This window comes from Dermacentor silvarum, chromosome 1, assembly GCF_013339745.2.
Source record: "Dermacentor silvarum isolate Dsil-2018 chromosome 1, BIME_Dsil_1.4, whole genome shotgun sequence".
NCBI classification, from domain to species: domain Eukaryota; kingdom Metazoa; phylum Arthropoda; class Arachnida; order Ixodida; family Ixodidae; genus Dermacentor; species Dermacentor silvarum.
The window spans coordinates 187,775,290-187,802,990 of record NC_051154.1 but is presented as its reverse complement, the minus strand read 5'-3'; the positions used below and the strand labels follow the sequence as shown (position 1 = coordinate 187,802,990).

General features: G+C 45.9%; 1 protein-coding gene across 2 annotated transcripts in view; it reads right to left on the bottom strand.

Annotated features, from left to right (window-relative positions):
- Nucleotides 1–22,355: 22,355 nt before the first annotated feature.
- LOC119436532 (ATP-dependent RNA helicase A-like) overlaps nucleotides 22,356–27,701 on the bottom strand; it is a 137,753-nt gene continuing 132,407 nt past the window's right edge. For both annotated transcript variants that reach the window (XM_037703401.2, XM_037703402.2), the window contains one exon: nucleotides 22,356–22,949. In XM_037703401.2, coding sequence (XP_037559329.1) covers nucleotides 22,544–22,949 — 406 coding nt within the window. In that variant the 3' untranslated portion in view covers nucleotides 22,356–22,543. The remainder of the gene's footprint in view (nucleotides 22,950–27,701) is intronic.

Sequence of the window (27,701 nt, the reverse complement as noted above, 5' to 3'; positions counted from 1 at the left end):
AGCAGAACTATTTGAAGAATTATCAGGCATTTCCTGGGATATTATTGGCCTTAGTGAGGTTAGAAGAACTGGTGAGGCTTACACAGTGCTGACTAACGGCCACGTCCTCTGCTACAGAGGTCTTCCAGATAAGAAAGAATCCGGGGTAGGATTTCTAGTGCATAACAACATAGCGGGCAACATTGATGAATTCTACAGCATTAATGAGAGGGTAGCAGTCGTCGTAATAAAGCTGAATACGAGGTACAAAATGAAGGTAGTACAAGCCTACGCCCCAACCTCCAGTCACGATGATGAAGAAATAGAACAGTTTTATGAAGATGTTGAACTAGCAATGAGAAAGGTGCAAACTCAGTATACTTTAGTCATGGGCGACTTCAATGCAAAAGTGGGGGAAAAGCAGGTTGGTGAGCAAGCAATTGGCAACTACGGCATCGATTCTAGGAATGCAAGAGGAGAGATGTTAGTAGAATTCGCGGAAAGGAATAGGCTCCGAATAATGAATACCTTCTTCAGGAAGCGCAGCAACAGGAAGTGGACCTGGAAAAGCCCTAATGGAGAAACAAGGAATGAAATAGATTTCATACTCTCTGCCGATCCAAGCATAGTGCAGGATGTAGAAGTGTTAGGTAAGGTTAAGTGCAGTGACCATAGGTTAGTGAGGTCTAGGATTTCTCTCAATTTGAAGAGAGAGAGAGTGAAATTAGTCCAGAGGAAACAGGCCAACCTAGAGGCAGTAAGGGTAAAAGCAGACCAATTCAGGCTGGTGCTTGCAAACAAATATGCAGCTTTAGAAAAGGAAGATAAAGACAACATAAAGGTAATGAATGAAACCATAACTAGGTTGATCTCAGAAGCAGCAATTGAAGTGGGAGGTAAGGCACCAAGGCAACCAGTAGGTAAGCTCTCCCAAGAAACAAAAGACCTAATAAAGAAACGACAGAAGATGAAAATGTCCAACTCAAGAGATCAGGTAGAATTCACTGAACTGTCAAAACTAATCAACAAGAAAAAAGTAAGGAATATTCGAAATTATAACGTGGGAAAGATTGAGGAAGCTGTAAAATATGGACGCAGCATTAAATCAGTAAGAAGAAAGCTTGGTATAGGACAAGCCAAGATGTATGCCCTGAAAGATAAGCATGGTAATATCATCAGCAACTTCAATGACATAGTAAAAGCAGCGGAAGAATTCTATACTGACCTGTACAGTGCCCAAAACAGCCAAGCTACTTTCATTCAAAATAGTGATGAACCGGATAGAGAGGCTCCTTCTATAACTAGCGCTGAAGTTAGAAGGGCCTTGAAAGACATGACCAGGGGAAAAGCTGCTGGAGAAGATGGAATAACAGTAGATTTAATCAAATATGGAGGAGATATCATGCTTGAATAGCTTGCGGCCCTTTATACGCAATGCCTCACAACTTCATGTGTACCAGAGAGCTGGAAGAACGCCAACATTATACTAATCCATAAGAAAGGAGACGTTAAAGAACTGAAAAATTATAGACCCATTAGCTTGCTTTCAGTATTGTATAAAATATTCACCAAGATAATTTCCAATAGAATCAGGGCAACACTTGACTTCAGCCAACCAAGAGAACAGGCTGGCTTCAGGAAGGGGTATTCTACGATGGATCATATCCATGTCATAAATCTGGTAATCGAGAAATCTGCGGAGTACAATCAACCCCTCTACATGGCTTTCATAGATTATGAAAAGGCATTTGATTCAGTAGAGATACCAGCAGTCATAGAGGTATTGCGTAATCAAGGAGTACACGAGGCATACGTGAATATCTTAGCAAACATCTACAAGGATTCCGCAGCTACCTTGGTTCTCCACAAGAAAAGTAGGATGTTACCTATCAAGAAAGGGGCTCAGGCAAGGAGAAACAATCTCTCCAATGCTATTCACTGCATGCTTAGAAGAAGTATTCAAGCTCTTAGACTGGGAAGGCTTCGGATTGAGAATCAACGGCGAATATCTCAGCAACCTTCGGTTTGCAGATGACATTGTCCTATTCAGCAACAATGGAGACGAATTACAACAAATGATTGAGGACCTTAATCGAGAAAGTGTAAGAATTGAGTTGAAGATGAATATGCAGAAGACAAAGATAATGTTCAATAGCCTGGCAAGGGAACAAGAATTCAGGATCGCCAGTCAGCCTCTATAGTCTGTAAAGGAGTACGTTTATCTAGGTCAATTACTCACAGGGGACCCTGATCACGAGAAAGAAATTTCCAGAAGAATAAAATTGGGTTGGAGTGCATACGGCAGGCATGACCAAATCCTGACTGGGAGCTTACCACTGTCGTTTAAAAGAAAAGTGTAAAATCATTGCATTCTACCGGTGCTAACATATGGGGCAGAAACTTGGAGGTTAACAAAGAAGCTAGAGAACAAGTTAAGGACCGCACAAAGAGCGATGGAACGAAAAATCTTAGGACTAACGTTAAGAGACAGGAAGAGAGCGGTGTGGATCAGAGAACAAACGGGGATAGCCGATATTCTAGTTGACATTAAGCGGAAGAAATGGAGCTGGGCAGGCCATGTAATGCGTAGGATGGATAACCGGTGGACCATTAGGGTTACAGAATGGATACCAAGAGAAGGGAAGCGCAGTCGAGGTCGGCAGAAAACCAGATGGGATGATGAAGTTAGGAAATTTGCAGGCGCAAGTTGTAATACGCTAGCGCAAGACAGGGGTAATTGGAGATCGCAGGGAGAGGCCTTCGTCCTGCAGTGGACATAAAATATAGGCTGATGATGATGATGATGATGATGATGATGATGATGATGATGATGATGATGATGATGATGATGATGATGATGAGTAGGAAAAAGAGCCTAGGATCGTTTACATTGCCGTTGTAAAAGATTGAGTGTTGCACCACGTTTTGCTAACTCGTGTGCAGAGAGAAGTTCGATAGTTGACATCTAGGCAGATATTTTTTTGCACGCGGCTAGATTTTTGAAGGGCATCATGGATCTTGAGAAATTAGTTGCCGTTGGAGAGAAGATGTGTCTTTCCGGAGCGGAACTACGGAAGTGAGTTAGCCTGAAGGAAAAAGAAGCTGTAGAAAGAGAGAAGCTAGCGGCCGAACGGGCCAAAGAAGAAAGAGAGGCGATGGAGCGGAGAGGAAAGAGAAGCAAAGGAGCGACAGATAAGAAAAGAAAGAGAAGCAAAGGAGCGACAAATAAAAGAAGAGAGGCGAAGGAGCGAAAAGAACAAAGAGAAGCTGAAATAGCTGAGAGAGAAAGACAAAGACAGCACGAGTTAGAACCCGAACGACTTCGTTTGCAGCAGCGCACAAACGCTCCCGCTCAGCCAAGAGTCGATAGCACTGAAAGGGAAGAAACTAGCTTCCGTCTGAACCCAAGCAAGCTGCTTGTGGCATTTTATGAAAGAAAAGGTGATCTGGATGCTTACTTGCACAGATCTGGGACAGTTGGTAAAAGCCAGAATTGGCAAGAGGATCAATGGGCCACTGCGTTGAGCACGTGTTTGAGTGGCGAAGCACTTAGTGTGTACGGTAGGCTGACGCCAACCGATGCCTCGAATTATGGAAGGGTGAAAGCCGCTCTACTAAAGAGATTTAGGTTCACCGTAGAAGGCTTCCGAGATAAGTTTAGGACCGGAAAGCCTGCCGATGGCGAGACTGCCACGCAATTTGCCGCGCGGCTCAGCCACTATTTTGATAGGTGGACCGAACTTTCAGAGATTGCACAGGAGTACGGTGCGCTTAGAGAGCTTCTGATCAAGGAGCAGTTCCTCATCAGTTGCCGCTCGAGCCTGTCACTCTATCTGAAAGAAAGGAAAGCTAAATCGCTTCAAGATATGTTGGATTTGGCAGATGAATTTTTGGAAGCACAGGGAGGCACCAATCTCTCTAAGATCAAAAAAGAGGAGCAAGAGGACTCAAAGAAACCCACATCCGATGAAAGAAGAAACCCTCAGAAACCTGTACCGAGATGTTATCTTTGTAACCGACTGGGCCACTATGCTAGCAGTTGTCGGAGCAATTTTACACGCCCCAACGATGTCAAATGTTTCAAATGTGGGCGAACGGGGCACAAAGCTGATACATGCCGCAACGGAGTGAAGGAAGCTCCCCAGGCATCCTGTGTTTATGTCCCGCCAAAACACCAAGAAGACGTAAACGCCGACTTTGTCGAACTCCGAGACGGAAAAAGAATTCCGGTCGTTAATGCGGTGATGACACAACGCCCAGAATTTCCTGTAAAAGGAATGCCTGTACTTGCCGGGAAAATGGCAGGAAAACAAATCACGGTGTTGCGAGATACCGGCAGCAGCACAGTGATAGTGCGAAGAGACTTGGTGAAAGACAATGAGCTCACGGGCGACAGCCGTTTAGTTTACCTGATCGATGGTACGACTAGGAAGCATGCTGAAGCCAAGATTGAGGTCGAGACCCCCTATTACAGTGGGAATGTCAGTGCTCTTTGTATGGACAACCCACTACATGACTTAATCATAGGAAACATCGAGGGAGTTGGAGGCCCGGACGACCCGAAACCTTTGAAGGAATCACCAAAGATGGAACCCTCGATGATGGAAGAAGCTCGCAGGAAAAACATCAACTGCTGACGAGAACAACGCGGCAGCTGTCTTCCGAACTCGAGCGAAGGCTCAGGCAAGGCCTTTCCAGCCCCTTTCCATGCCCAATTCCGAAAATAAACCGACCGGGACTCATAACCACGCGAAACACCACCATCGAAAAACCAAGGACAGGAAACTTAAATTTAAGAACCGTTGACGATTAGTGTGTGGTGCAAAGTTTCGATTAAGTGCACCGAGTGTTTATTTATGCATCATGGACATAGTGTTTTGTTTGTGCTATGTAAACTACTCCACCATAGTTTTGTATAATTGTACATGCTCTATTTCATATTTTTGTATACTTGTTGCACATGTTTATTTCATGCGTGTTTTTGTGTAGTACAAGTGTAATTGTTACGCGAGGGATGTGTTGTTGTATAGTACAAGTGTACTTGTTACGCGAGATATGTGTTATTATGCGGTCCAAGTGTGAATTGTGTTTGTATTCGATGTATCGCGAGTGACGTGTGAATCGCGGTGGACTGATTTATGGACTTACGGACTCGTGCGTAGTGGACTTTTGTGCGCAATTCTTTTGTGTATTCTTGAATATTATTGCATAATATTCTTAAAGTGGGGGGCAGTGTCACAAAAGAACGCTTAACCCAAGCGTGCGCCGCGTGTCACGCAAGCGTGCACGCAAGCCAGCGAAAGAACACGCCGGCCCCGCGGCAACTTCAACAGAGTGGAGAGCGCATACGCCTCGAACAGAACGCGAACGGCGCCTAGACGTCTACAAAAGCATCGACGAAGCGACGTTAACCGGAGAGAGAGAGCGCGCACGCGCGCGCCGGCACACCTTCTCACCCGGCGAGTCGAGAGAGATAACTACAGCGTGAGCGTGCGCCAACAGCATGAGTCATCACCCCCCCTCGACGACGCTTCGACGGCGGCAGTCGAAGGTACGAGAAAAGACTCGAAGATTCCCAAGCTTTGGCCATGCTACGAGATCACAACTTCGATAGGAAGGTTCGAGAACGCCTGTGGAAGCTATATAACCGCCGTCCGAGAATCCTTCAGAGGAGTTCAGTCCGCACCGGTGAAGTGATGTAACTGTAAGACCGAGCGTCTGCGGAAGAAGGGGATTCCCCGGCAAGCTAGTGGACGAGTTCATCTAGCGTCTGCATTTCCGGAAGAAGATCCTTCTTCGAGATTTGCCCCGAGCTACGCCGAGATCGTCTGACTCCAGGACCAGCACGGTGAATACGATTGGACACAATTAGTGTTCCTATTCATTTTGTAATTTACGTGTTGGACTCTTAGTGCTTGTCGTGAATTATTTTTCTTGTGTTTGTTAATACCCATCTGAATTGTATTGTGTTGTGTCAAGCCTAAGTGTGCAAGTGTGTGTGTAACTGCCTTGTGAGAAGAATATATTGTTTGTGTTTTGACAACTCTCGGCTCTGACTCGGTCTTTGGACAGCAACCGGCGAATTCGCTGGCGCACCAGAGGGCCCATTCTTAATTGTCCTTGCTTTCGTGGGATTATTTTCGGAAGCTGATAAGTCGGCTTTGGAATTTGGTCCGGCGTCTGCGCCTCGTTCACGGGGTCTGCGACAGTGTCCGACATAAGGGCGGACATATTCGCCCGATATACTGTCTCGGTGAGTCAGATGTAAGCGCCCATCGGCATGCTCCTGTTTATTTAATTCAAATAGCTGGAATTGGTGTATAAAAGGCGCAATAAATGCCCTTTTGATTGTTTGCACTACTGAGTTGTCGCTCGTTTGTCCCGACAGCACACTTCAGACCCCACAATGTTCAAGAAAGAACTGCAACATTAGTTTAAAGGGGCCCTGAACCACCCCTCGGGTTTCGCTAAGTTTAGCTGTCGTACGCGGTGCGTGCAGCGCGAATGCGAAGCGCGGTCACCTTTCTCTCAAGCAGAATTAAGCCTGCTCTCTTCTGGACGTTTTATCACAGAACACCTTTGTTTTATTTCGTAATAAAGCGGATTCCCATACGCGGCTGCTAATGGTAGCTGCGCTCAGCTATGGTGGCTAGAACACAGAACAGTTATGGCTAGAATCCGCCTTTTTCACGGCGCTACGGCGCATGCGCCCTGCCCTGGCGGATTAGTCGCGAAACGTTTTGGAAGGGTCGCGCGCGCGGCCGTGCGGCCCCGTCTCGGGGGAACGTCCCCCGAAAAAAAAAAATGCGCTCGCACGCGCGCTACTGCAAGTGCAAACTCGTGCTGTGTACCTCGTTGAAACTTCACTGGTAGCTTGACGTCGGTGCGGTACCGAAAACGTGTGTAGCGTAAGACTGCAACTCCACTTTTAACAGAAAGCGGTGAGGGCTTCGTCTAGACTGCACAGGGAACCACGTAGTTGCCGCCTTGCATGGATGGCTGTAATAGCAAATTTATCGATAAACCCCTGCGTTACACTTGGACGACACTTAAAAACACGTTGCTGACGAATACTTCATGCAGCGTCGGTCCTCGCTTGCTGGTAGTGGCAGCGTGTGCCCGACTTCACGTACTCGTTCAAGGCGCGGTAACACTGGGTCGATACGAGACCGACAAGACGCGCACGCCTACGATTGGCCGACCATTCAGTACTGTGTGTCGTTGAGACCATTTTATCATACCAGGCCTACAAGACGTAACCGACGAGCGCGAGTTGTCGTACTGCGATGGGCTTTCTTGTCGACGGCACCGATAAAATCAGCGTGCCGACCATCACTCGGCCGAACCCCGCGCGATCGGCCGTTGAACCGATAACGCGATAGCCGCAACGGCTTCGTTAGTATATATAAATAATCGCGCTCAAAGTGAGTCAAGACATGCCTACGAAGTTGAAACAAGGTCGATCCACATAGGTCGCGAAGCTTCGGGCGAAAAGCGGTTCAGAACCAATTGTCACCGACATCAGCAAGGGTGGTTATGGGAGCAGCGATTGAAGCGCGACTATGTTTGGAGGGAATAAACAGTAGGAAAGAAAAAAAGCGTTTTTAAATTAAAGCGATACGCAGTTAGATTCATTCAACGAAAATAAAATTCCCAATTCATTTTATATACGCATGGCGAGAAAAGATACAACTGTATTTTACTAGATCATTATCAATATATACCTTTTTTCAGGGCCCACCGTGAGAGCGCCCATCGATAGCGGCGGGCGTTGACGCCGCTATCACTTGCAATGCCATGCGACTCTTGGAGAGCGTGGAAAGGGGCACTCGTAAAGTTCACCTGTTACGATAACGCCCCCGTCACATGTGTTGTGTTGCATGTCGACGCTTGTCTGAATTAGGTGACGCGGGTAGTTTTATTGTTTCTTAACCTGTGCAGTCAATAGTGAGTTGCGACCGTCAGATACTTGTTTACTTTAGTTGTTTTCGTGCAACAGCGCTGGCCGACGGGCTTGGCGTCCGACGAAAGGACGAGCACTCTACGCAACCTACGCCCAATGTGTTCGTCGGCCTCCAAAGAAAGTATGTTCTGTGCAGCGATGCGATTTCGACACCCGTACGGCTGATCTTTTCCGGCATCGCTTTTCGCGCTGAAAATGCCGGGGCATTTCAATATACGCCTCTAATGGCAGGCCTCCGAAAACAAATTTCGCGACTATGAGGACAAAATGACGTCACTTCTGTTTTTGACGGATATCACGTCAAATTATTTTTTCTTCCGCCGGAAGTGTTCCCTCCTCACACAGATGGCGCTAAGCTCTATGAACCGCCGGTAAGCAACCATGGTTTGAACGTATGGGCTTCTATGGAAGCTTCGCTACCAGGTTGGTTGAAATGCACAACCTTGGTTGAAATGCACAAGATTCGACCCTCTCAATCCGTGCACATAAGTTTGAGCCAATATTGATCCTGTTCAGCGAAGGTTAGGCCTGGCGCCGTCGAGTTCGCGCACCCGCTACCGGCGGACCGGTACTGAAAAGTAAGCAAGTTATAATGAAGGAAACTGCTTTTATAGTCCAATTCTAGTCTTCGCGATTTGAAATAAACTACCCTTCGCTTCAATCGCCGCGTACACAATAAGCTGCAAGCGGGGACACAGCGCTGTGCCCAACGCCTGTGCCAACATCTGTACCCGTAGGCTGCCGGTCGTATTCACGACGTAGATGGGTGGGTTTTTACGTGTTGGCATGCTGACACATTGCTTAATTCCTGCGATGTACTCTTTATCTCTGCGTCAAACCCGAAACAAGAGACGGTATACATGCGGTACAGCAGCATAAACAGCCGCTTTGCTCAGTTATACACCAACGGTGCCAACGACGGCATCCGCGTTTTTGCAGGAGAACAACGCGGCCTATAAATGAGCGCTTATGCGAGTACAGTTTGCTCTAATAATGCTTAATGACACGCGCAAACTAACTATCGCGAAGTTAAAGAAAAGCGAGAATCAGTAATAAATTAACAGCGCAATATTTGTAACTGGATCACAACCGCCATTGTTTAAGTGGCTCAGCCGCTCATACTGACTCGTTTCACGGTGGAACGACGCGGCTTATATGAGCAGATATGTGTGTTTTATTCTACGTTTTGACATTCTTTCATATCAGCGCCTTTTCATTTATGCACCTTTCCCCCATTTTTTGACGCTAACAACGATCTGTGGCTGTAGATGCCGATGTAAACAAGTGCATGGCTTTGCTAAATTCGACACGGTAGGCTGCGCACTAGAAAACATCTTATTTATGCGAAATGTCTAAAGAACGTGTAAAAAGAATTTCAAAAAAAGCGAGCTGCAAGTGCAGGAGTTAGCGCCAACAAACTCCAAAGCAGCCGCTACGGCAGAGGGAACTCAGCGTGCTTTTATCGGCCGCACTGAAAAAAAAAAAAAAAAAAAAAAAAAAAAAAAAAAAAACAGCACACTCAGGCCTGCTCACCCTACATGTATATAGTTGGTGAGTGCTACATGGCTTCCAGGAACGACATGCTGCCCCCCAGAAGCCATTAATAATTATACGCGATCCACGAAACGCACAACCGATGCGCACTTAATTAACACGGGCGCAGGTTCCCAAATCAACCGGCCAAAAGCCCCAGCACCCTACCAAAATGTTTCCAGCGGCGCGCTGCAGAGGGCAGCACAGGAAAATGAAAAAGGCGGATTGGGGGCGAGCTCCACCACTGGAAAAGCTGGCGCCACCGTCAGCGTGACGTGGTCTGAGGGATCACATGGACACAGGGGCCGCGTCGTCTGCTTCGGAAGCGCCGAAGCCAGCTGAAAACGAAAGTTTAGTCCCACCTGCGCTATGGTTCTGATTAAGTGGGAATGTTTGCCTGATTCGGGTGTCTGCTTGACAACACTTGAAAGCACTATAATAGGTCGTGGCTGCCTTTGAAGGCGTCCGACATGGTAGGCTATTGCTCGGTACCGCAGTGCCGGGCGCGTACCCGGTGTCAGCCTTCACACGTACCCGCAGAACCGGCAAGCAGCCATCGGCTACAACTCTGGTGTGTAGCAAGCACTTCCGCGAGGAAGATTTCTGCTACGGCGTTGGGGCTGCTGCGAGTAGCAGAAAGCGCGCACTGAGGAGCTCGCCCGCGCGCGCTGCCCGGTTAATGTCATGAAGATTTGGTCAATGACCTTGTGGATGCTAGATACTGGCAAGTTCACTAGAATGGAAAAGGAACGGTAAGAAGCACATTAAAAAAAAAGGCATGGCATATGCTCATGTTTGTGTTAGAATCAAATAATGAATGTACTGGATTAACAAAAAAGAAGCAGCGGGAAATTGCTCGCTGAGAAGACCGATAAACATACAGTGCAACGCAACTTGAGAAATAACGATATTGAAACGTCCAAGAATTTAGAAAAGAAAAAAAAAAAGCAATGATTGAATCGTCGCGATGGCACATCAAAGTCGCCGTAGGCGTCGAAGTCCCTATAGTTTTACAGAAATTATGTTTGAACAGCTCTGGTAGCGTCCACGCAACAATGGTTGCTTGTGTACCGTCAAATGTTAATATGCTGCGGCCTAAAGCTCACGGCACGGTGGGAAAACGCGCTCGCATGCAGACGCGCAATCGGTCGCTGCGAACCCGTGCGATCGCTGCATTGAGGCTTCATTCTGGTATGCTCCAATTGGTTATACAGGCAGCACACTGTAAGAACATATTTCACATAGTCTGCTCTCAGCGATTGCCTACCTTTCACGCAAGAAGCTGGTTCGGGGGACTACATCGCGGCGACCGCGCGCAATGGGCGTTCACTGTACGTATACGGTAGAGAGAGAACGCTTGTAAACTATTCTGCGCTTTTTGTTTACCCAAGATTATTGTTTTCACAGTAAGAAACTTCCCTCGTTTGGAGAGTACTTACAAAAATGGTCAGGAGGGCTCCCGCGTGGTGTTTTTATTGAGCGCCGATGGCCAAACCTATGAGGAGCGCGCCGCGTTATCCCCTCATACTACGCAAGCGAGGAGCTTCACACAGACGGCGACTCCTTAACTCCTAGGGTGCCTCGATGCCCAGCGCCGCCGGCGGCGCTGGCATCGAGGCACCCTAGTAACTCTTTGCCTGGGGCGTCTCCATGCCAGCGCGGCGCTGGCCATCGAGGCACCCTATCCTCGCCCCTAATAGCTCGGCTACAGTGTTCTAGAAGCTTTTCTAGCGGGCTCACTCGCCCATCCTTCCTACGCTCTCCACTGAAGCGGCCGCTGTCGCCTGCCAATGCGCCCGCTAGAGGCACTGCAGCAGCTTCCTCCTGAAATGAAAGTAGGTAGGAGGCAAGATGAACAACCAGGTGGGATATTTTACTCGGAAAAGCAGCTTGAAATAGCAACCCAGCAAATTGAGGAAGTAATTTCAGAGGATACAAAAACAGAATGGACATATGCAAATTTAACAGGACTATTTGAGCTAGAGCTTACTAAGGTACGAGTCAGGACAAAAGGGAACAGAAGACGTAAACCCAAGAGCTGGTGGGATGAGGAGGTTAAGAAGGCCATAGAGAAACGCCAGGAAGCATCCAGGGAACACAGATATTCAAAGCAGAGGGGTGAACCAGAAGCTGATGTAGGCAGAAAATGGAACAACTTCTTAAACTGTAGAAGGGAAGCATCCAATTTGATCAATGAGAAGATCAGAAGAAAGGGGAGCCAATGGTTGTCAGAAGTAAACAAAAAGGATAGAAAAGCAGCGAAGAAATTTTGGAAACATCTCAACTCCTTGAGTAATAAGACTAGCCTAGAGCAGAGGTTTATAGTTACAGCTCAAGGTGTTCGACTAGAGGGAGATGAGGCAATGGAACATATAAGAACAATGATGACAGAAAAATTTAAAGAACGAAACATAGCATGTGCTCAATCAGGTGAGGATGGACTAGTCAGTGCAGTGGCTCCACTGGCACAAAGCGAGTGGGAAAGGGCAGAGAAGAGGGTTCCTAGAAGCACGTCGACAGGTCCTGATGGCATCCCAATTATGTTGATAAAGACATTGGGCCCAAAATCTAAGAAAGCATTAAGAGAGGCAGTGAGCAAAATGATAATGGACGGTAAAGCCCCTGACGGGTGGAGACTGAGCAGGATGAGCATGATATATAAGGGAAAGGGGGACAAAACCGACATAAACAACTACCGTCCCATAACAGTGACGTCAGTGGTTTACAGGGTGGTGATGCAGATTATAAAGGACAGACTGCAGGCATGGGTGGAGAGCGAGGAGGTGCTGGGGGAACTACAAAGGTTCCAAAAACAAAGAAGGTTAGAAGATAATCTGTTCTCATTGACACAGTGTATTGAAATAGCAGAAAAGGAACACAGGCCCCTATGGCTTGCCTTTCTGGATATCAAGGGAGCCTATGACAGTGTAATCCAAAAGGATTTGTGGGACATACTGGGCACTCTAGAGGTGGAAGATGGAGTGAGAAATCTTTTAAAAGATATCTATAAAAGTAACAGGGTGCTTATAAAATGGGAAAACAAGGTATCTGGGCCTATAGAGATACAGCAGGGGCTTAGGCAGGGGTGCCCTCTGTCACCTCTGTTGTTCATGCTGTATTTACAAGGATTAGAGAAAAAATTAGAGAGGAGCGGACTTGGCTTCAACCTTTCCTATTTCAAGCAGGGAGAATGGATTAAACAGTCATTACCAGGACTGATGTATGCAGATGACATTGTACTTATGGCTGACAGCAAGGAAGACTTGCAGAGATTAATGGACATCTGTGGTAAAGAGGGAGATAGCTTAGGTTTGAAGTTTAGTAAAGAAAAATCGGCAGTCATGACTTTTAATGATAATCAGGGCAGCGAGCATAGGATACAGGAGGTTACGCTGGAGGTGGTGGATAAGTACAAATATCTTGGAGTGTGGATAAACAATGGGGCTGAGTACCTAACGGAACATGAAAAATATGTGACGGCTAAAGGTAGCAGAAATGCAGCTGTGATGAAAAATAGGGCACTGTGGAATTACAATAGGTACGAAGTGGTGAGAGGGATTTGGAAAGGGGTGATGGTCCCTAGTTTGACTTTCGGCAATGCGGTCCTGTGCATGAGATCAAAGGTTCGAGCAAGGTTGGAAGTTAAGCAGCGAGGGGTAGGTAGACTGGCTCTGGGAGCACACGGAAATACACCAAATCAGGGGGTACAGGGTGACATGGGATGGACGTCATTCGAGGGCAGGGAAGCCAGCAGCAAGATAGAATTTGAGGAGCGATTGAGAGCGATGGCAGAAAAGTGGTGGGCAAGGAGAGTTTTCAGTTATTTGTACATGAGGAATGTTGATACAAATTGGAGGAAGCTGACCAGAAAACTGTCAATCAAATATTTGGACTGCAGGAGGGGTGCAAACCAGGAAACAGCGGTTAAGAAAAAGGTTAAGGAAACAGAGAGGGGTCTGTGGAAAACAGGGATGCAGACGAAATCAGCACTGGGCACATACCGAACTTTCAAGCAAGAAATTGCCAAAGAAAATATCTACGATAATTCTAAGGGAAGCTCTTTGTTGTTTGAAGCCAGGACGGGAGTATTGCGGACTAAGATGTACCGAGTCAAGTACCAAGGTATAGACACGTTGTGTTGTGCGTGTGGAGAAGAAGAGGAAACTGCTGAACACCTCATACTTTTCTGTAAGGGGCTTAACCCTACAGTGCAAGGCAACGGGGCTGATTTTTTCAAAGCATTGGGGTTTAGGGGCAGTGAAGGCAAAATAGACTTTAAGCGGGTAGAAATGACCAAGCAGAGGTTATCTGATTGGTGGATAAAATTAAGGCAGGGGTGAAATTTCACCCACCACAAAGTACAAATTATGTTAATGGTCATGGCTAGGTGGCGTATGCCACCGCCCGATTTAAAGGGTTCAGCCTCATCCATCCATCCATCCTGCAGTAAAGATCCAGAGACCAACCTTAATCTAAAAACGTTGCCGGAGACCACTCAGCACATCCTAATGGAATGCGACGGGATCCACCCAGCGAGAACCGTAGGTAACGTGCAACTCCCAGAAGCGCTTGGGTTTAAAGTGGGAGGAAACATCAACAGATCAGCCGTAGAGATAAGCAAGAGACGACTAGAGTACTGGTGGGAAAAAAGCATGCAGGGAAAAGATGGATACGACCTGATCTCTTAAAATCATAGGTAGCGGTACAAGGTAAATTTTTGAAATAGAAAAAGAATAATGAGAGGTAAACAAAAATTCTAGATAAAGAGCATGTATAGTATACCTGATTAAATCAAGCAGGCTATGTGACTATTTATCGCCGCCCCGTTTCAAAGGGATGCCAATAAATCATCATCATCATCATCACCATCACCTGGACGCTTTCTCCCCTATGGCTCGCATTTCTGGATATCAAGGGAGCCTGTGTAATCCAAAAGGATTTGTGAGACATACTGGGCCCTCTAGATGTGGAAGATCGAGTAAGTAATATTTTAAAAGATATCTGTAAAAGTAACAAGGTGCTCATAAAATGGGGGAAAAAAGATATTTGAGCCTATAGAGATACAGCAGGGGCTTAGGCAGGGGTGCTCTCTGTCACCTTTGTTGTTCATGCTGTATTTACAAGGATTAGAGAAAAAATTAGAGAGGAGCGGACTTGGCTTCAACCTTTCCTTTTTCAAGCAAGGAGAATGGATTAAACAATCATTACCAGGACTGATGCACGCGGATGACATTGTACTTATGGCTGACAACAAGGAAGACTTGCAAGGATTAATGGACATCTGAGGTAAAGAGGGAGATAGCTTAGGTTTGAAGTTTAGTAAAGAAAAATCGGCAGTCATGATTTTTAATGATAATCAGGGCAGCGAGCATAGGATACAGGAGGTTACGCTGGAGGTAGTGGATAAGTACAAATATGTTGGAGTGTGGATAAACAATGGGGCTGAGTACCTAACGGAAGATGAAAAATATGTAACGACTAAAGGTAGCAGGAATGCAGCTGTGATGAAAAATAGGGCACTGTGGAATTAAAATAGGTACGAAGTGGTGAGAGGGATTTGGAAAGGGGTGATGGTCCCTAGTTTGACTTTCGGCAATGCGGTCCTGTGCATGAGATCAGAGGTTCGAGCAAGGCTGGAAATTAAGCAGCGAGGGGTAGGTAGGCTTGCTTAGGGAGCACACGGAAATGCACCAAATCAGGGGGTACAGGGTGACATGGGATGGACGTCATTTGAGGGCAGGGAAGCTAGCATCAAGATAGAATTTGAGGAGCGATTGAGAGAAATGTCGGAAAAGCCGTGGGCAAGGAGAGTTTTCAGTTATTTGTACACGAGGAATGTTGACACAAAATGGAGGAAGCTGACCAGAAAATTGTCAATCAAATATTTGGACTGCAGGAGGGGTGAACACCAAGAAACAGCAGTAAAGAAAAATGTTAAAGAAACGGAGAGGAGTCTGTGGAAAACAGGGATGCAGACGAAATCAGCACTAGGATTATACAGAACTTTCAAGCAAGAAATTGCCAAACAAAATATCTGTGATAATTTCAGGGGAAGCTTTTTGTTGTTTGAAGCCAGGACGGGAGTATTGCGGACTAAGATGTACCGAGTCAAGTACCAAGGTATAGACACGTTGTGCGGTGCATGTGGAGGACCGATTTTTTCAAAGCATTGGGGTTTAGGGACAGTGGAGGCAAAATAGACTTTAAGCGGGTAGAAATAACTAAACGGAGGTTATCTGATTGGTGGCTAAAATCAAGGCAAGGGTGAAATTTCACCCTCCACAAAGTACAAAATATGTTAATAGTCACGGCTAGGTGGCGTGTGCCACCGCCCGATTTAAAGCGTTCAGCCTCATCCATCCATCCTGAACTCGGGGTGCGACTCTTTTCACAACAAATCCGTATAGGGGCGGGGCCTCGCCTCGATGACGTTTCACCATTTTCTTTCTTTTTTTCCCCCTCTGTTTGGCGGCGCCGTCGGTGTGCGGCAAATCAGTTCGGATCAGCTCATTCCACGTGAGGGAGAACTTGGCGCGCGTATCATATTCGCGGCGTGCGTTGTTTTGTTTCGCTTCTGAAAGCGCGGAATACAACGATGAGCAAGCCTCTTCCCCAACAGAAGGTGATCGAAAAGTACCTCCAAGGGTTACATCATCATGACGACGGCTACTCCCATCATGGCTACCTGAAGTCAGACGATGAGCTTAAGCTTTTTGAGAGGTCCTTGGCTGCCGTCAACGAGAGGTATGCTGTGCGGACATCAAGAGACCTGAACAAGCCGACTTAATGTAAGGATGCATCGACTGCTTCTTAATGTTTCGCTCTGCACATAATTTATCATTAAAAAACGCAGTAGTAATTTCAACCAGGGACTCAACCCAGCAGAACTTGTTTTCAGTTGCGGTTAGTGCGCAACACTAGACAATTGATTAATCTTGATTCGCCTTTTTGAAGGTCGGGTTATCATTGTTCTGGTTACCGGTTCAGAGTTCCCCTGGCACCGATTTATTTCGGTTTGAGTGGAGTATTGTTCTGGTTACCGCGACATGACCAGATCCTAAGAAATTTTGATAAACGTAAAAATAACTGAACTGTTATTTTTCGGTTTCAGTCATGGTTAGAACCGCGCATGCAAGCTTAATTGTGACTTAAAAAAATGAGAAAGTCTGCCCCTGTGCTAGGGGTACAGCCGCATGAAAGGCGCACCGAAGACATCTTTATTCAATGTTCCGCGAGACGAAGAACAAAGAAAGCAGTGGGAACGGAACTTTCACCGTGCAGATAAAATGTTGGATGAAATATGCACGGTCTGCGAGCCACGAGGGGCGTTCAATAGATTTCCCTTGACTCACTTGTATTTATTGCAGGATGCTGAAACTGCGCACATATAATGACATAAGTCACTATAGGTCACGCGCCAATGTGCAACTCTGAACTAATAACGGTCTTTCTTTTACAGGTGCTGAAGTGGTGTGAGGTGTGATAATGGATGCAGTGGAATACAGAGCAGTCAAGTTCCTGTACTTGAAAGGCCGCACTCCAAGGGAGACGTTCGATGAGATAAAAGAGGTTTATGGGGAGGATTCCCCATCATATGATGTAGTGAAGAACTGGCATCGTCAATTCAAATGCTGTCGGAGTTCGGTGGAAACGGCTCCGATGGAAGGGCGACCCCACTCCGCTATCGATGAACACACCATCCAGCAAGTGGAGGCCACCATTTTGGAAAATCCCCACGTAACTGTTCGAGACCTAGCCCAAAATGTCAAGATTAGTGTGGGGTCCGTGGAAAAAATCATTCTGGACCGTCTTCATATGCGTAAGGTATCCGCTCGCTGGGTTCCCCAGCTGCTCACACCTTTCCAAATGCAGGAACAAGTAGAATGCTCCCAGGTTCTTTTGACCATGTGCCATGGAAACCAGGAGGACTTTTTCAACACAGGATGAAAGCTGGGTCCATCACTATGATCCGGAGACTAAAGTCCAGTCGATGCAATGGAAGCATTTGGACTCGCCGCCTCCAAAGAAAGCACGCGCCCAGCCCTCGGCGGGCAAGGTCATGTTCACAGTCTTTTGGGACCAGCACGGAGTAGTCTTGATGGATTTCCTAGCAAAGTGTGCCACGATTACTGGGGCATGCTATACTTCACTGCTGTGAAAATTGCGGGAGACCATCAAAAGCAAGAGACGTGGCATGCTCACCAAAGGCGTCCGCCTTCTGCAAGACAATGCCCCAGTTCACAACTCACATGTTGCCCAGATGGAAGCACGGCTGCTGCGGCGTTGAAATTCTACCGCATCCCCCTTATTCACCCGATCTCGCACCATCGGACTTCCACCTCTTTTCAACAATGAAGTCATATTTGAAGGGCAAGCATTTTCCAGATGATGAGACTGATTTCTTAAGTCACAACATGGCTTTTGGAGCAACCTGTCGACTTCTACATGCGAGGTGTTTACAGTTGCATAAAAAGATGGGAGAAGTGTGTGTCCCTGGGTGGCACCTATGTAGAGAATGACTAATAAATCTGCAAAGTTTTGTTGCTCTCCGTCCACAGGAAGTGGGTCAGGGGAAATGTTTATTGAACGCCCCTCGCACATTTCGAGCAGCGATATACAGGGTGTCCCAACTAGTATCATGCACCAAGATTTAAAAATGTGCAAATGCCACGTAGCTGGACAGAACCAAGGTAATGCTGTTTGCCGTCACTTGGAGATACTCAGATTATTTCTTGCATTCCGTCTAATTACATAATTAGTCTTAATTAATTAGGCAACTTCTCAAATATTATAATTAAATGTGTCAGAAAACTGTAGAGCAACATGAAAAACTCCCGATGCAGCTTTCTGTTGCTCAATACATGTTACATAAAAGTGTTTTTCCGAGCGCTCAAAAAGCTTGCGAATACAGGCAAAGTGCCTCAAAGGGCCAGTCGCACGGCAATTTGGGTGTATTGGCGGGCTTCACTCGCGCTCAAAAAAACTTTTATGCAGCACGTATTGATCAACAGAAAGCTGTATTTTCATGTTGCTCATAAATTTTTCGATTGACACTTTTAATATTATTATAGTATTTGAGAAGTTGATTAAGACGTAATTCAAAAATTACCTGATTATCTCCAAGCGAGGGCAAAAATTACCTAGGTTCTGTCCAGCTACGTGGCATTTGCATATTTTTAAATCTTGGTGCATAGTAGTTGGGACACCCCGTATAATCAGAGACTGCATGTAATCGATGGGAAGGAAATACGCATTCCTCGCGGAAGGCCCCTGCTGTCAGAAGGTGCCATCCCCACGAATCTCCCGAACCTGCATGGTTGCAGCGAACACATGGCTGAACTAACAATGGTGGTGGTCAGTTTCTACCTAACTACTCGCCTGTACTTCTTCGTGAAAGGAGTTCAGAGAAGTGAGGCAACAAGCAGACAATGAAACTCCTAAACATCAGACCTAGGCTAAATATGCAACATAGGTGGGGTGAGTGGTCGTTTGGGATGCTAATTACCTTCTGTATGCTGTTCTGTTACATTTCTGCAAGATGCGCCTGACCAATATGTTGTATTTGTTACTGTAAAAGAAGTGTTTATACATGCTCTGAAAAATGCTTGTATGTTTCAGCCAATTTACTCTTGTGCTTTGTAATGTAAGGAAGTGGTCTTGTAAAAGCGAGCATGCACGAGTGCCGTCGGCAAACCAATTGAGATTGCATTTCCATAATTACTGAGCAAATTGGCTTCCGAGCCTATGCGAGCGCTTGGCAAGTTTACGTTCCTGCAGCAGCGTAGTGTACCACGGCAGTTTAAACCCGATGCGGTTAGAGCAAAGGGCATGACGAAGGTAATGGGTCAACCCTTTGCGTACAATTAGGCTGTGACAGTGACATAGGCAAATTAAACGTCCCACAGAAGCGTAATGATTGTAAGAAAAAAAACTGGGCAGACATTTAACATCGCGGGAACGATAAGAAATCTTCCCCGAGCCGTCTGCAGTGGTCCGGAGAATCGCACTTTTTTACCCTACAAATAATTGCCTGGTCGGTAGTGCAGAAACCGGCAGTTTACTTTGAAGTAAAATGGCGAAAGTAACGCCACCCGTTCGGCAGCCGCCGTGTCCCCGAGTGAAGCTTCAGGAGGAACGTCTTGCTGCGCCCCATCTCGGCAGGCAACATGCAGCTCTTCAGCCCGCGCCCTACTCTGAGCCCACTATTACCCACTACAAAGCGTTCTAGTACACTGGAGCTCGGCTACGCAGCGTAGATATACCGCGGCCGCCGCGAGGTGCTGCCACGAGTCCACTGGCTAAGCGCACTGCGGCTCTCCGAGGACAACCACGTTTGGCTTACGTTTAGCACGTTTAATGCACCAAAATCGGAAGTCGTTGCGTCTACGTTACCCAAAATGAAATTTGAACTGTGCACCACGGTGACATTTAGAAGGTGGAGTGTTCGTGGTCATGCCCCACTTCGCCGTAGCCTTGGAAGTGCAAGGCACTGGAGGAGGAATGGAGCACAGCAGAGGCAGTTTTTGCCAATAACTCCGCTTCTGCTGAACGCATACAAGTGCTTTGTGCGGCAAAGTATTTCTGAAATAGGCTATTTTCACTTCGAATGCCTTTCTCCACTTTCATAAAAAGTGGTTCAGGGCCCCTTTAACACAATACCCCACATAACAAAAGGTGTGATTCATGATAAACCATGTCACTTATGACGTAGCCCACAACTATGTAATGATAATTTTTGGATCAACGTGCTTGGAGTCGCCATTAGAAAAAACTATACAGGTTAGAAGTAAGCGACAGAAACCAAGGGAATATGCTTCAGTAAGCATTTCAGCAAGTAGCTTGAAGAAATCGAACGGAACTACTGTGACGAAGCAATACCACTGACAGTGCCACAGTAAAGCAATTTCCTAGATGCACTTTTAAAAATGGCATTTGTCACTCTCCAGTCTCCACAAAAGCAAATTCAAAATATCTGTGCTCCAGTCACGGAATGGAAGCAATTACAGCGAGGTGTCATCAGCATCAAGAGAGTTTGAATGAACACCAACAAAGGCAATGCTGTGGGTGACCAGGAAAAAAAAACGATGTTTAGGACAGCTTGAGGAAACCTGGCCATCACAACACTGAGCAGCACACGGAGGATTGGTGAAGAGTGCAATATAGCACACAATGCAATGCAACAACCACCTTTCATCCTGCAGGTTCTAGAAATTAGATATCGTACATGAGATTGTAACGGAGCCTAAAGCAGTACAATATTATTGAATACTGAAAAAGTTCACATACAAAACAGAATTGTATCACAGGCTAACAGGAATTCACTGCCAATGGGCTACTATTTATAAATATACTTTTCAGTTCAGTTAATGAAGTATTAGTCAAGTCAATGTTTTCCTCATTGTACATGGTGGTCAGTATTGTGGGCAATAAGTGCAGCCTTTGTTTACCTCAATTTGTGCGGCATTTTAAAACGTTCCACTGTTCAGGTTTCCATGTATTGTATGTGTTTACATTTTCTACTAGCTTGGTGAACTTAATAAGTCATCATTATTTGCTATTGCGAGTTTGTACTGTCAACATAGTTATAACTGTGTGCATTGAATCAACCGGAATTTTATTATGCTTCCGATTTGTGGGTAAGGAGCTTTGTATAATAGGCAGATTATTCCTGTTTGTAAACATGTAATGCTGTTCAGGTTTTCGCTTGTAGTTCCCCAGACGAGAAGTCTATAGTTAATTTGGTGTAGGAAGAGGGCATTGTAGCATTATAGCATTATGTTGACTGACAAAGGAAAATAAAAAAAGTGTTGACCCAGTATGCCCACGATTCTGGACAATTTACCAAAATATACTTAACATGGTCATCCCAAGTCATGTGTTCGCCAAAGAAAACGCCAAGTTATTTGCAGTTGGTAGGCCATTTATAAGTAAAACAGTGCTTCCTTTCTTGTCCCTTTAGTGTGTGTGTGTGTGTGTGTGTGTGTGTGTGTGTGTGTGTGTGTGCGTGTGTGTGTGTGTGTGTGTGTGTGTGTGTGTGTGTGTGTGTGTGTGTGTGTGTGTGTGTGTGTGTGTGTGTGTGTGTGTGTGTGTGTGTGTGTGTGTGTGTGTGTGTGTGTGTGTGTGTGTGTGTGTGTGTGTGTGTGTGTGTGTGTGTGTGTGTGTGTGTGTGTGTGTGTGTGTGTGTGTGTGTGTGTGTGTGTGTGTGTGTGTGTGTGTGTGTGTGTGTGTGTGTGTGTGTGTGTGTGTGTGTGTGTGTGTGTGTGTGTGTGTGTGTGTGTGTGTGTGTGTGTGTGTGTGTGTGTGTGTGTGTGTGTGTGTGTGTGTGTGTGTGTGTGTGTGTGTGTGTGTGTGTGTGTGTGTGTGTGTGTGTGTGTGTGTGTGTGTGTGTGTGTGTGTGTGTGTGTGTGTGTGTGTGTGTGTGTGTGTGTGTGTGTGTGTGTGTGTGTGTGTGTGTGTGTGTGTGCGTGTGTGTGTGTGTGTGTGTGTGTGTGTGCGTGTGTGTGTTTAAGGCTACACACCAAGTGAAATCAACCAATGGTCACTATATGCTACCATTTTTTCTACACTTTTGTTAAATCTGCACTTAAATATGGCCTGAATATATGCAATTTACCAAAAATACTGCTTATGTTCTCTGCAGAAACACAACGAAAATGTTCCACACACTGCAACACCATCACTGCAAAAAGCAACTTGGGGAACAGTGACCACAAACCTTTCCTTGGAAATTTAGGGCCCATGTGTGAGAGTTCTATTTGGTGAAAAACTCTGTGCAGCTTTTGTAAAATAATTTATTACTTATAGTCAGTAATACACTTCTGCTAGTGTAATTACTGATATGTCGTGAGAGTACAGGGCAGCGGACTTCAAAGAAATGAAAGACCCGAGGAAATGGTACCTTTATTAAAGAACTCAAATGTGCACATGGTCTTTTGTTGATATTGGTGAATCTGTGCAGTGAGAACAATGAAGATAAAATGCCAACAATGTCTTAAAGATGAACATAATCACAAGTGATGCAAACCACTAGCTTGTGGAAACTAATGCACTAGTTAACCAAGGTATGCTTTAGTAGCCCCCCCACCCTCCACGAAAACCTCCCCGCCCTCGTCCGCCGCCCCATCCAGAGCTTTGCGGCGACCCACCATTGTATCCTCCAGGCTGGTAGCCGCCTCTGCTGCCATAGCCACCACGACTTCCACTGTCGTAACCACCACGGTTCCCATAGCCATAGCCACCAGAGTTTCCATAACCAGTGCCACCACCATTGCCATACCCATAGCCACGCCCACGGTTGTAGCTGCCTCGAAATCCAGAATACCCTCTGTTTTCATTTCCATAGCCACCTCTGAATCCTCCACGGAAACCTCCCCTGAAACCACCTCTGGAATCAGGGGAGTAGTCTCCTCCAGCACTGGCTCCTCCACCAACATTGCTTAACCGAGGCATCTTTCTCACAGGCTGTGCATTTCCACTATAGAAAAAACATGAGGGGGGGGGGGGGAGAGAGAGAAAGAACATTTCTCATTCATACATCAAATGTGAACAAGAGCTCAAACATACACCAACAACAAAACGCAGCAAACTTTTCAAAAGTGAAACACTCAGCATAATATGAAATGCAAACAATGGAGAGAATGGTTTTCATAAAATCTTTACAACTTAGTGTCAGCTTCAGAAGCTGCTGCAATGAAGCTGTGGGCGCAAGGTTTTGTGTCCTTCCACTAAGAAGCAGGTGTACATGATGCAATGAGTGATTCGCATAGTTACCACTGGCATGCTAGTGACCATCCTTGTCTAGCCCTGTGTAGTTGGGTGCCCATAAACACAAGTCAGCGAATCAGCTCTCACAAAGTTGTTCATGGCTTGCAGTGGCTCAAAATGTGCAGGTGCTTTCACCTAACTTCTTGCCTCAAGTACCCTTTTTTTTTAAATATACGATCTTGCACTGCATGTGTGAGTGCACCCATCACTTTTCAAGTGACGCTGTTATTGCAACCAGATGTCTAGGAATATCACATCAAATGTCGATAAAAAGTAAGAGAACCTCTGCAGCTAACACAATAAAATTTGGCGGGAATGCTATGTCGAGGGCAACAAGCCGACAGCTTGAAGTGCGAGTGCACAGTTGAACCTCGTTATAAGGAAGTCGGATCTGACACGAAAATACCTTCATTATATTCGATATTCGTTATAAGCATATTTTTGCTACAAACTGATATTGGCAAGAAAATTTATTTACTCCGTTATCTACGTGTTCGTTATATCGAGGTTTGACTGTATTCAGACTAAAGTTCTGCTACTAGCACTTTAGAACTTTACGGGGTATTCCAAAACTATCAATATGAAACTTGGTAGGAAGATATATCAACTTGAAGAAATTTTACAATTGTAGGTGCTTTGGAAATCGTCATATTTGTGCTAATTGGGTTCAGGATGCCAGCCAGAGGACTAAAATGTTTGCAGTTTGCGAACACAGAAGTCCATTTGCTTCGCTTGCACCTCTGTGAACCAGTTCATGGCGGCACACAAATTAAATTGTGCAGCTAGAGTTCACTGGTACAGGCGCAACGTGACACTTGAAACAAATGCCAAAGTGTAGATGCAGTGTAGACACTTTTTGCTTGTCCACCTAATGTGCACTGTCTGCTTTAGAGAGGTGGGGTACAAGGTGGGCTGACCATACCTGAAGTGCAGGTATGGTCAGCTTCTGTGGTTAGGCCTTACGGACAGCAGAGAGTAACATTCCCCGGAAACAAAAAATAACTGAGAAAAATGCAAGAGCCTGGAGCTGCATGGTCGGTTCTGCCAATGACAGAAGTAGCACTAAATAAATATATGCTGTGTGTTCACTTTGACAGATAACCGTTCTGATGTTACAGGCAATCAGACTGTATATTTCTAAGCGCACCATAGGATATCAGTGACTCAACTTGAAGTGCCTTTGCTGGTGAACTTGCAGGCAATTTTTTTTTCTCTCATTTTGCCGGTCTTACAGGGAAATAAAAACACAAGACAACCACCAGAACTGACATATTAAGAGACATGTTGATAGTTTGAAGTGTTGTCTTGATCAAAGATGGACAGCTTATTTGCAGGCTATGGCAAATACACAACATGCTAGTGTGAGCATGCTAAAAACACATGAAAACAACACTCCCACTGTTGCACAGATGCAGCACAAATGAATCAGTGGTGTTTCGACGGCATTTACATTCGTATCCTGTGTCGTCTGCTGCACTGGTGCCTACCACGTGCACGCTGCACCAAGACGGTAGCACCGATAGGGTGGGTGCACAAAAATCTAAATTCTGGAGTTTTATGCGCCAAAACCACCATCTGATTATGAGGCACACTATAGTGGGGCACACCAAATTAATTTTGACCCTACCTAGAGTTCTTTAATCATTTCAGTGTAGGGTTTTTCACCTCGGATATTGTAAAACAAACAACGGTTTATTTTTGGATTTGCAGAACAAAAACAATGACACGGTGAGTAGCAAATGCACTCTTGGTATGGTCCTCACATTCCTGTCTTCGTGTCCTACCTCCTACATAGTTTTGTTTTGACACAAACACGGAAACGTACCAGTACGTCCGTGACACTGAAAAGGCTTAACATGCACCCATATCTATGGTACACAAGTGTTTTTGCATTTCACCCCCATCGAAATGCGGCCATCACGGCGGGGATCGAACCCACAACCTAGAGCTCATTAGTGCAATGTTATAGCCACAGAGCTACCTTAGGAAGGTGCAGAACCAGCCCAGCGGCTTTCGAAATGAATGGTAGGGTTCAGAGGGCGTTTTTGCTGCAAACCGACGAAAGGGTTCAGCAACTCATGAAGTGGTTCATATGGTGCAGATGAATTGAGCAGACCATAGGTGTATCAAGATGAAATTCAGGAGGAACACCATGGATAAATTCTGAAGTTGCAGGTATAACTGGGCGTGCTGTAGGATATCTCCAAGATGCTTATGTGGAGTCCCTAAAATGCTCCTTTCAGCAGCGAGTTAAACTTTACAATTGTTGCTTACTTGAAGCCGTGCACATGTATAATCTAGAATGGTGAAGTGTGCAGAGACTACAAAAAAAAAAAAAAAGTGGGTTGCTTCTGTATACACCTGCAGCATTGTTTTCTGCACTAAAGTGTAAAACATTGTCATTTCACTTCGGTTTGCTGCTGTAGTTACAATCCTTACAGTGTCCTACCCTATTTGTTCCTTACTCGCACTCGGCAAAGACAGCAGTGAAATATACAGAAAACTTCGGTGTTGGCCAAATGACAATTCCTCTGAACAATAAAACAAGACTACCTGATGTAAAAAAAGGTTGATGTGCAAAATAAGCTTGATTTTTTTATTTCTAAATGTATCAGTGGTGAAACAGCCATTTGACATTTCTGCGCACTTTTTGGTGCAGGAAAAAATAGCTCGATTTCGCACAGCAATAGGCATTTCTGGCACAGTGTCCAACGTAGATCTATATGCCATATGGCCTCAATATTAAATGAAACAGTGAAGAAATATAGCAGAGCAGATTTTATGCACATCAATGCAGCAAACTAGCCACAAATTTTCTTAGAAACATCCAACTAAAGAACGAAATACGCCAGCATATGAAAATGGCGCCGCTTTAAAACGGCGCCCGGTTTTAATCACCTGTCATTTCGAAACCGCAAGCACAGCCGCCATTTTTTATTCGAGAGTTTGTGATATATTTTACTACCAGTGGGACATGACTGCGTTTTGCGGAAGAGACCGAAGCGTTCTAGTTGGCTGGAAGTGTAAACTTCAGAAGCTACTGCGGTATGCCGCCATTCTGCGCAGGTCTCGGCAGTACGACTGCATGTCAGCCACACAAAAGCCGTAAAATTATGTTATCTATGTCGCTTTGGGCAAGGAAAATGTGATGTTCAAAAGGTAGATCATCATTGTGAACCGTTATCAGCAATTGGCAGTGCGTAAACGAAGCACCGCCGAACCATGACCTTCTGTTAACAAGCATAGTATCCGCCGATTCTTTGCAACATTGCGTGGCAGCAGCACATGGTGCAGCCCGGTAAAGCTTTCTCGCCGACTCAGGCCACATGAATATCGGCAGTAAGGACAGGAATGCTTGAGCGAGTGTTGTTCCCATGGTAGACGGACAAAGATGGTCGTTTCATCGTAATCGAAATAGGCGTAATGCACGTGGTGCCACACAGACAATTGCGCAATAACGAAAGTGCCACGACACATCCAATATCACACAGGCGCAAGCGCCAGTGCCCGCCCCACGCCATGCTGTTTATGACACCTCCTCCCTGAAGGCGTGCCTTGAAAGAGAGTGACCTTCTCCACGGCTTCCAAAATCCGCACGTGGCAGTCGCTCGCTCATCTCGAAGGCTGTGTCATTGTCGCGGCTGGAGTGGAGCGGAGCATGCGCTGCCGTGGGCCCAGTTTGGTCATGCTTCCAAGCTTCGGTACTTTGCGTGTGCCCTCTTTTTACCTTGACGGTGTTCGAAGCGTTCGTTGTAACAGTACGGCGACTTAAAAAACATTCGTTATATCTGGAAGCAGTTTCAATAGGCGGGGTTGGAAAATCGTAAATGCACTGAAATGTAGTTGTTATAACCGACAGATCATTATACAGTAAAAGCTCGTTAATTCGGATTTCACGGGACCGAAAAAAAAAAATGTCCGAATTAACCGAATGTCGAATTATCGAGGGTAATAAGAAAACAATAAACAAATGCTTACTACGTCAACGCGCTCTTATTTACAGTATGAATCAAGCAAATTCAGTTTCTATTTTGCACAAATGCAATGCGGAAGCTGCAATTCTCGTCATCTCGTGACTGATTAGAGTTCGCAGCGGCAAGGGTCTCGCGACTTCCTTCACAGCGCGGCCGTGGCACGCGTCATCTGAGATGCGCTTTTCACTAGCGTGCACACATCCCGATTATTTTTTCGCCAATGTCGCCGGGTCGCCACCCATCGCGATGTCGACAGTGCTTGTCATCCTCGACAGCTTTGCACTGAGTAAAAACAAAACTATTGCTTGCCCCAACCGCAGCCGCTGTCAACGCGATCATGCACGGCGACCTTGCGGTTCTGAAGGCGCGTGGCCGATGCACGTACTGAGTCAAAACGAAACTACTTTTTGCCACAACCGCTGCAGACGAAACCGCGGCCGCTCTCAACGCGATCACGGATGGTGACTACGCAATTTTGAAGGCACATG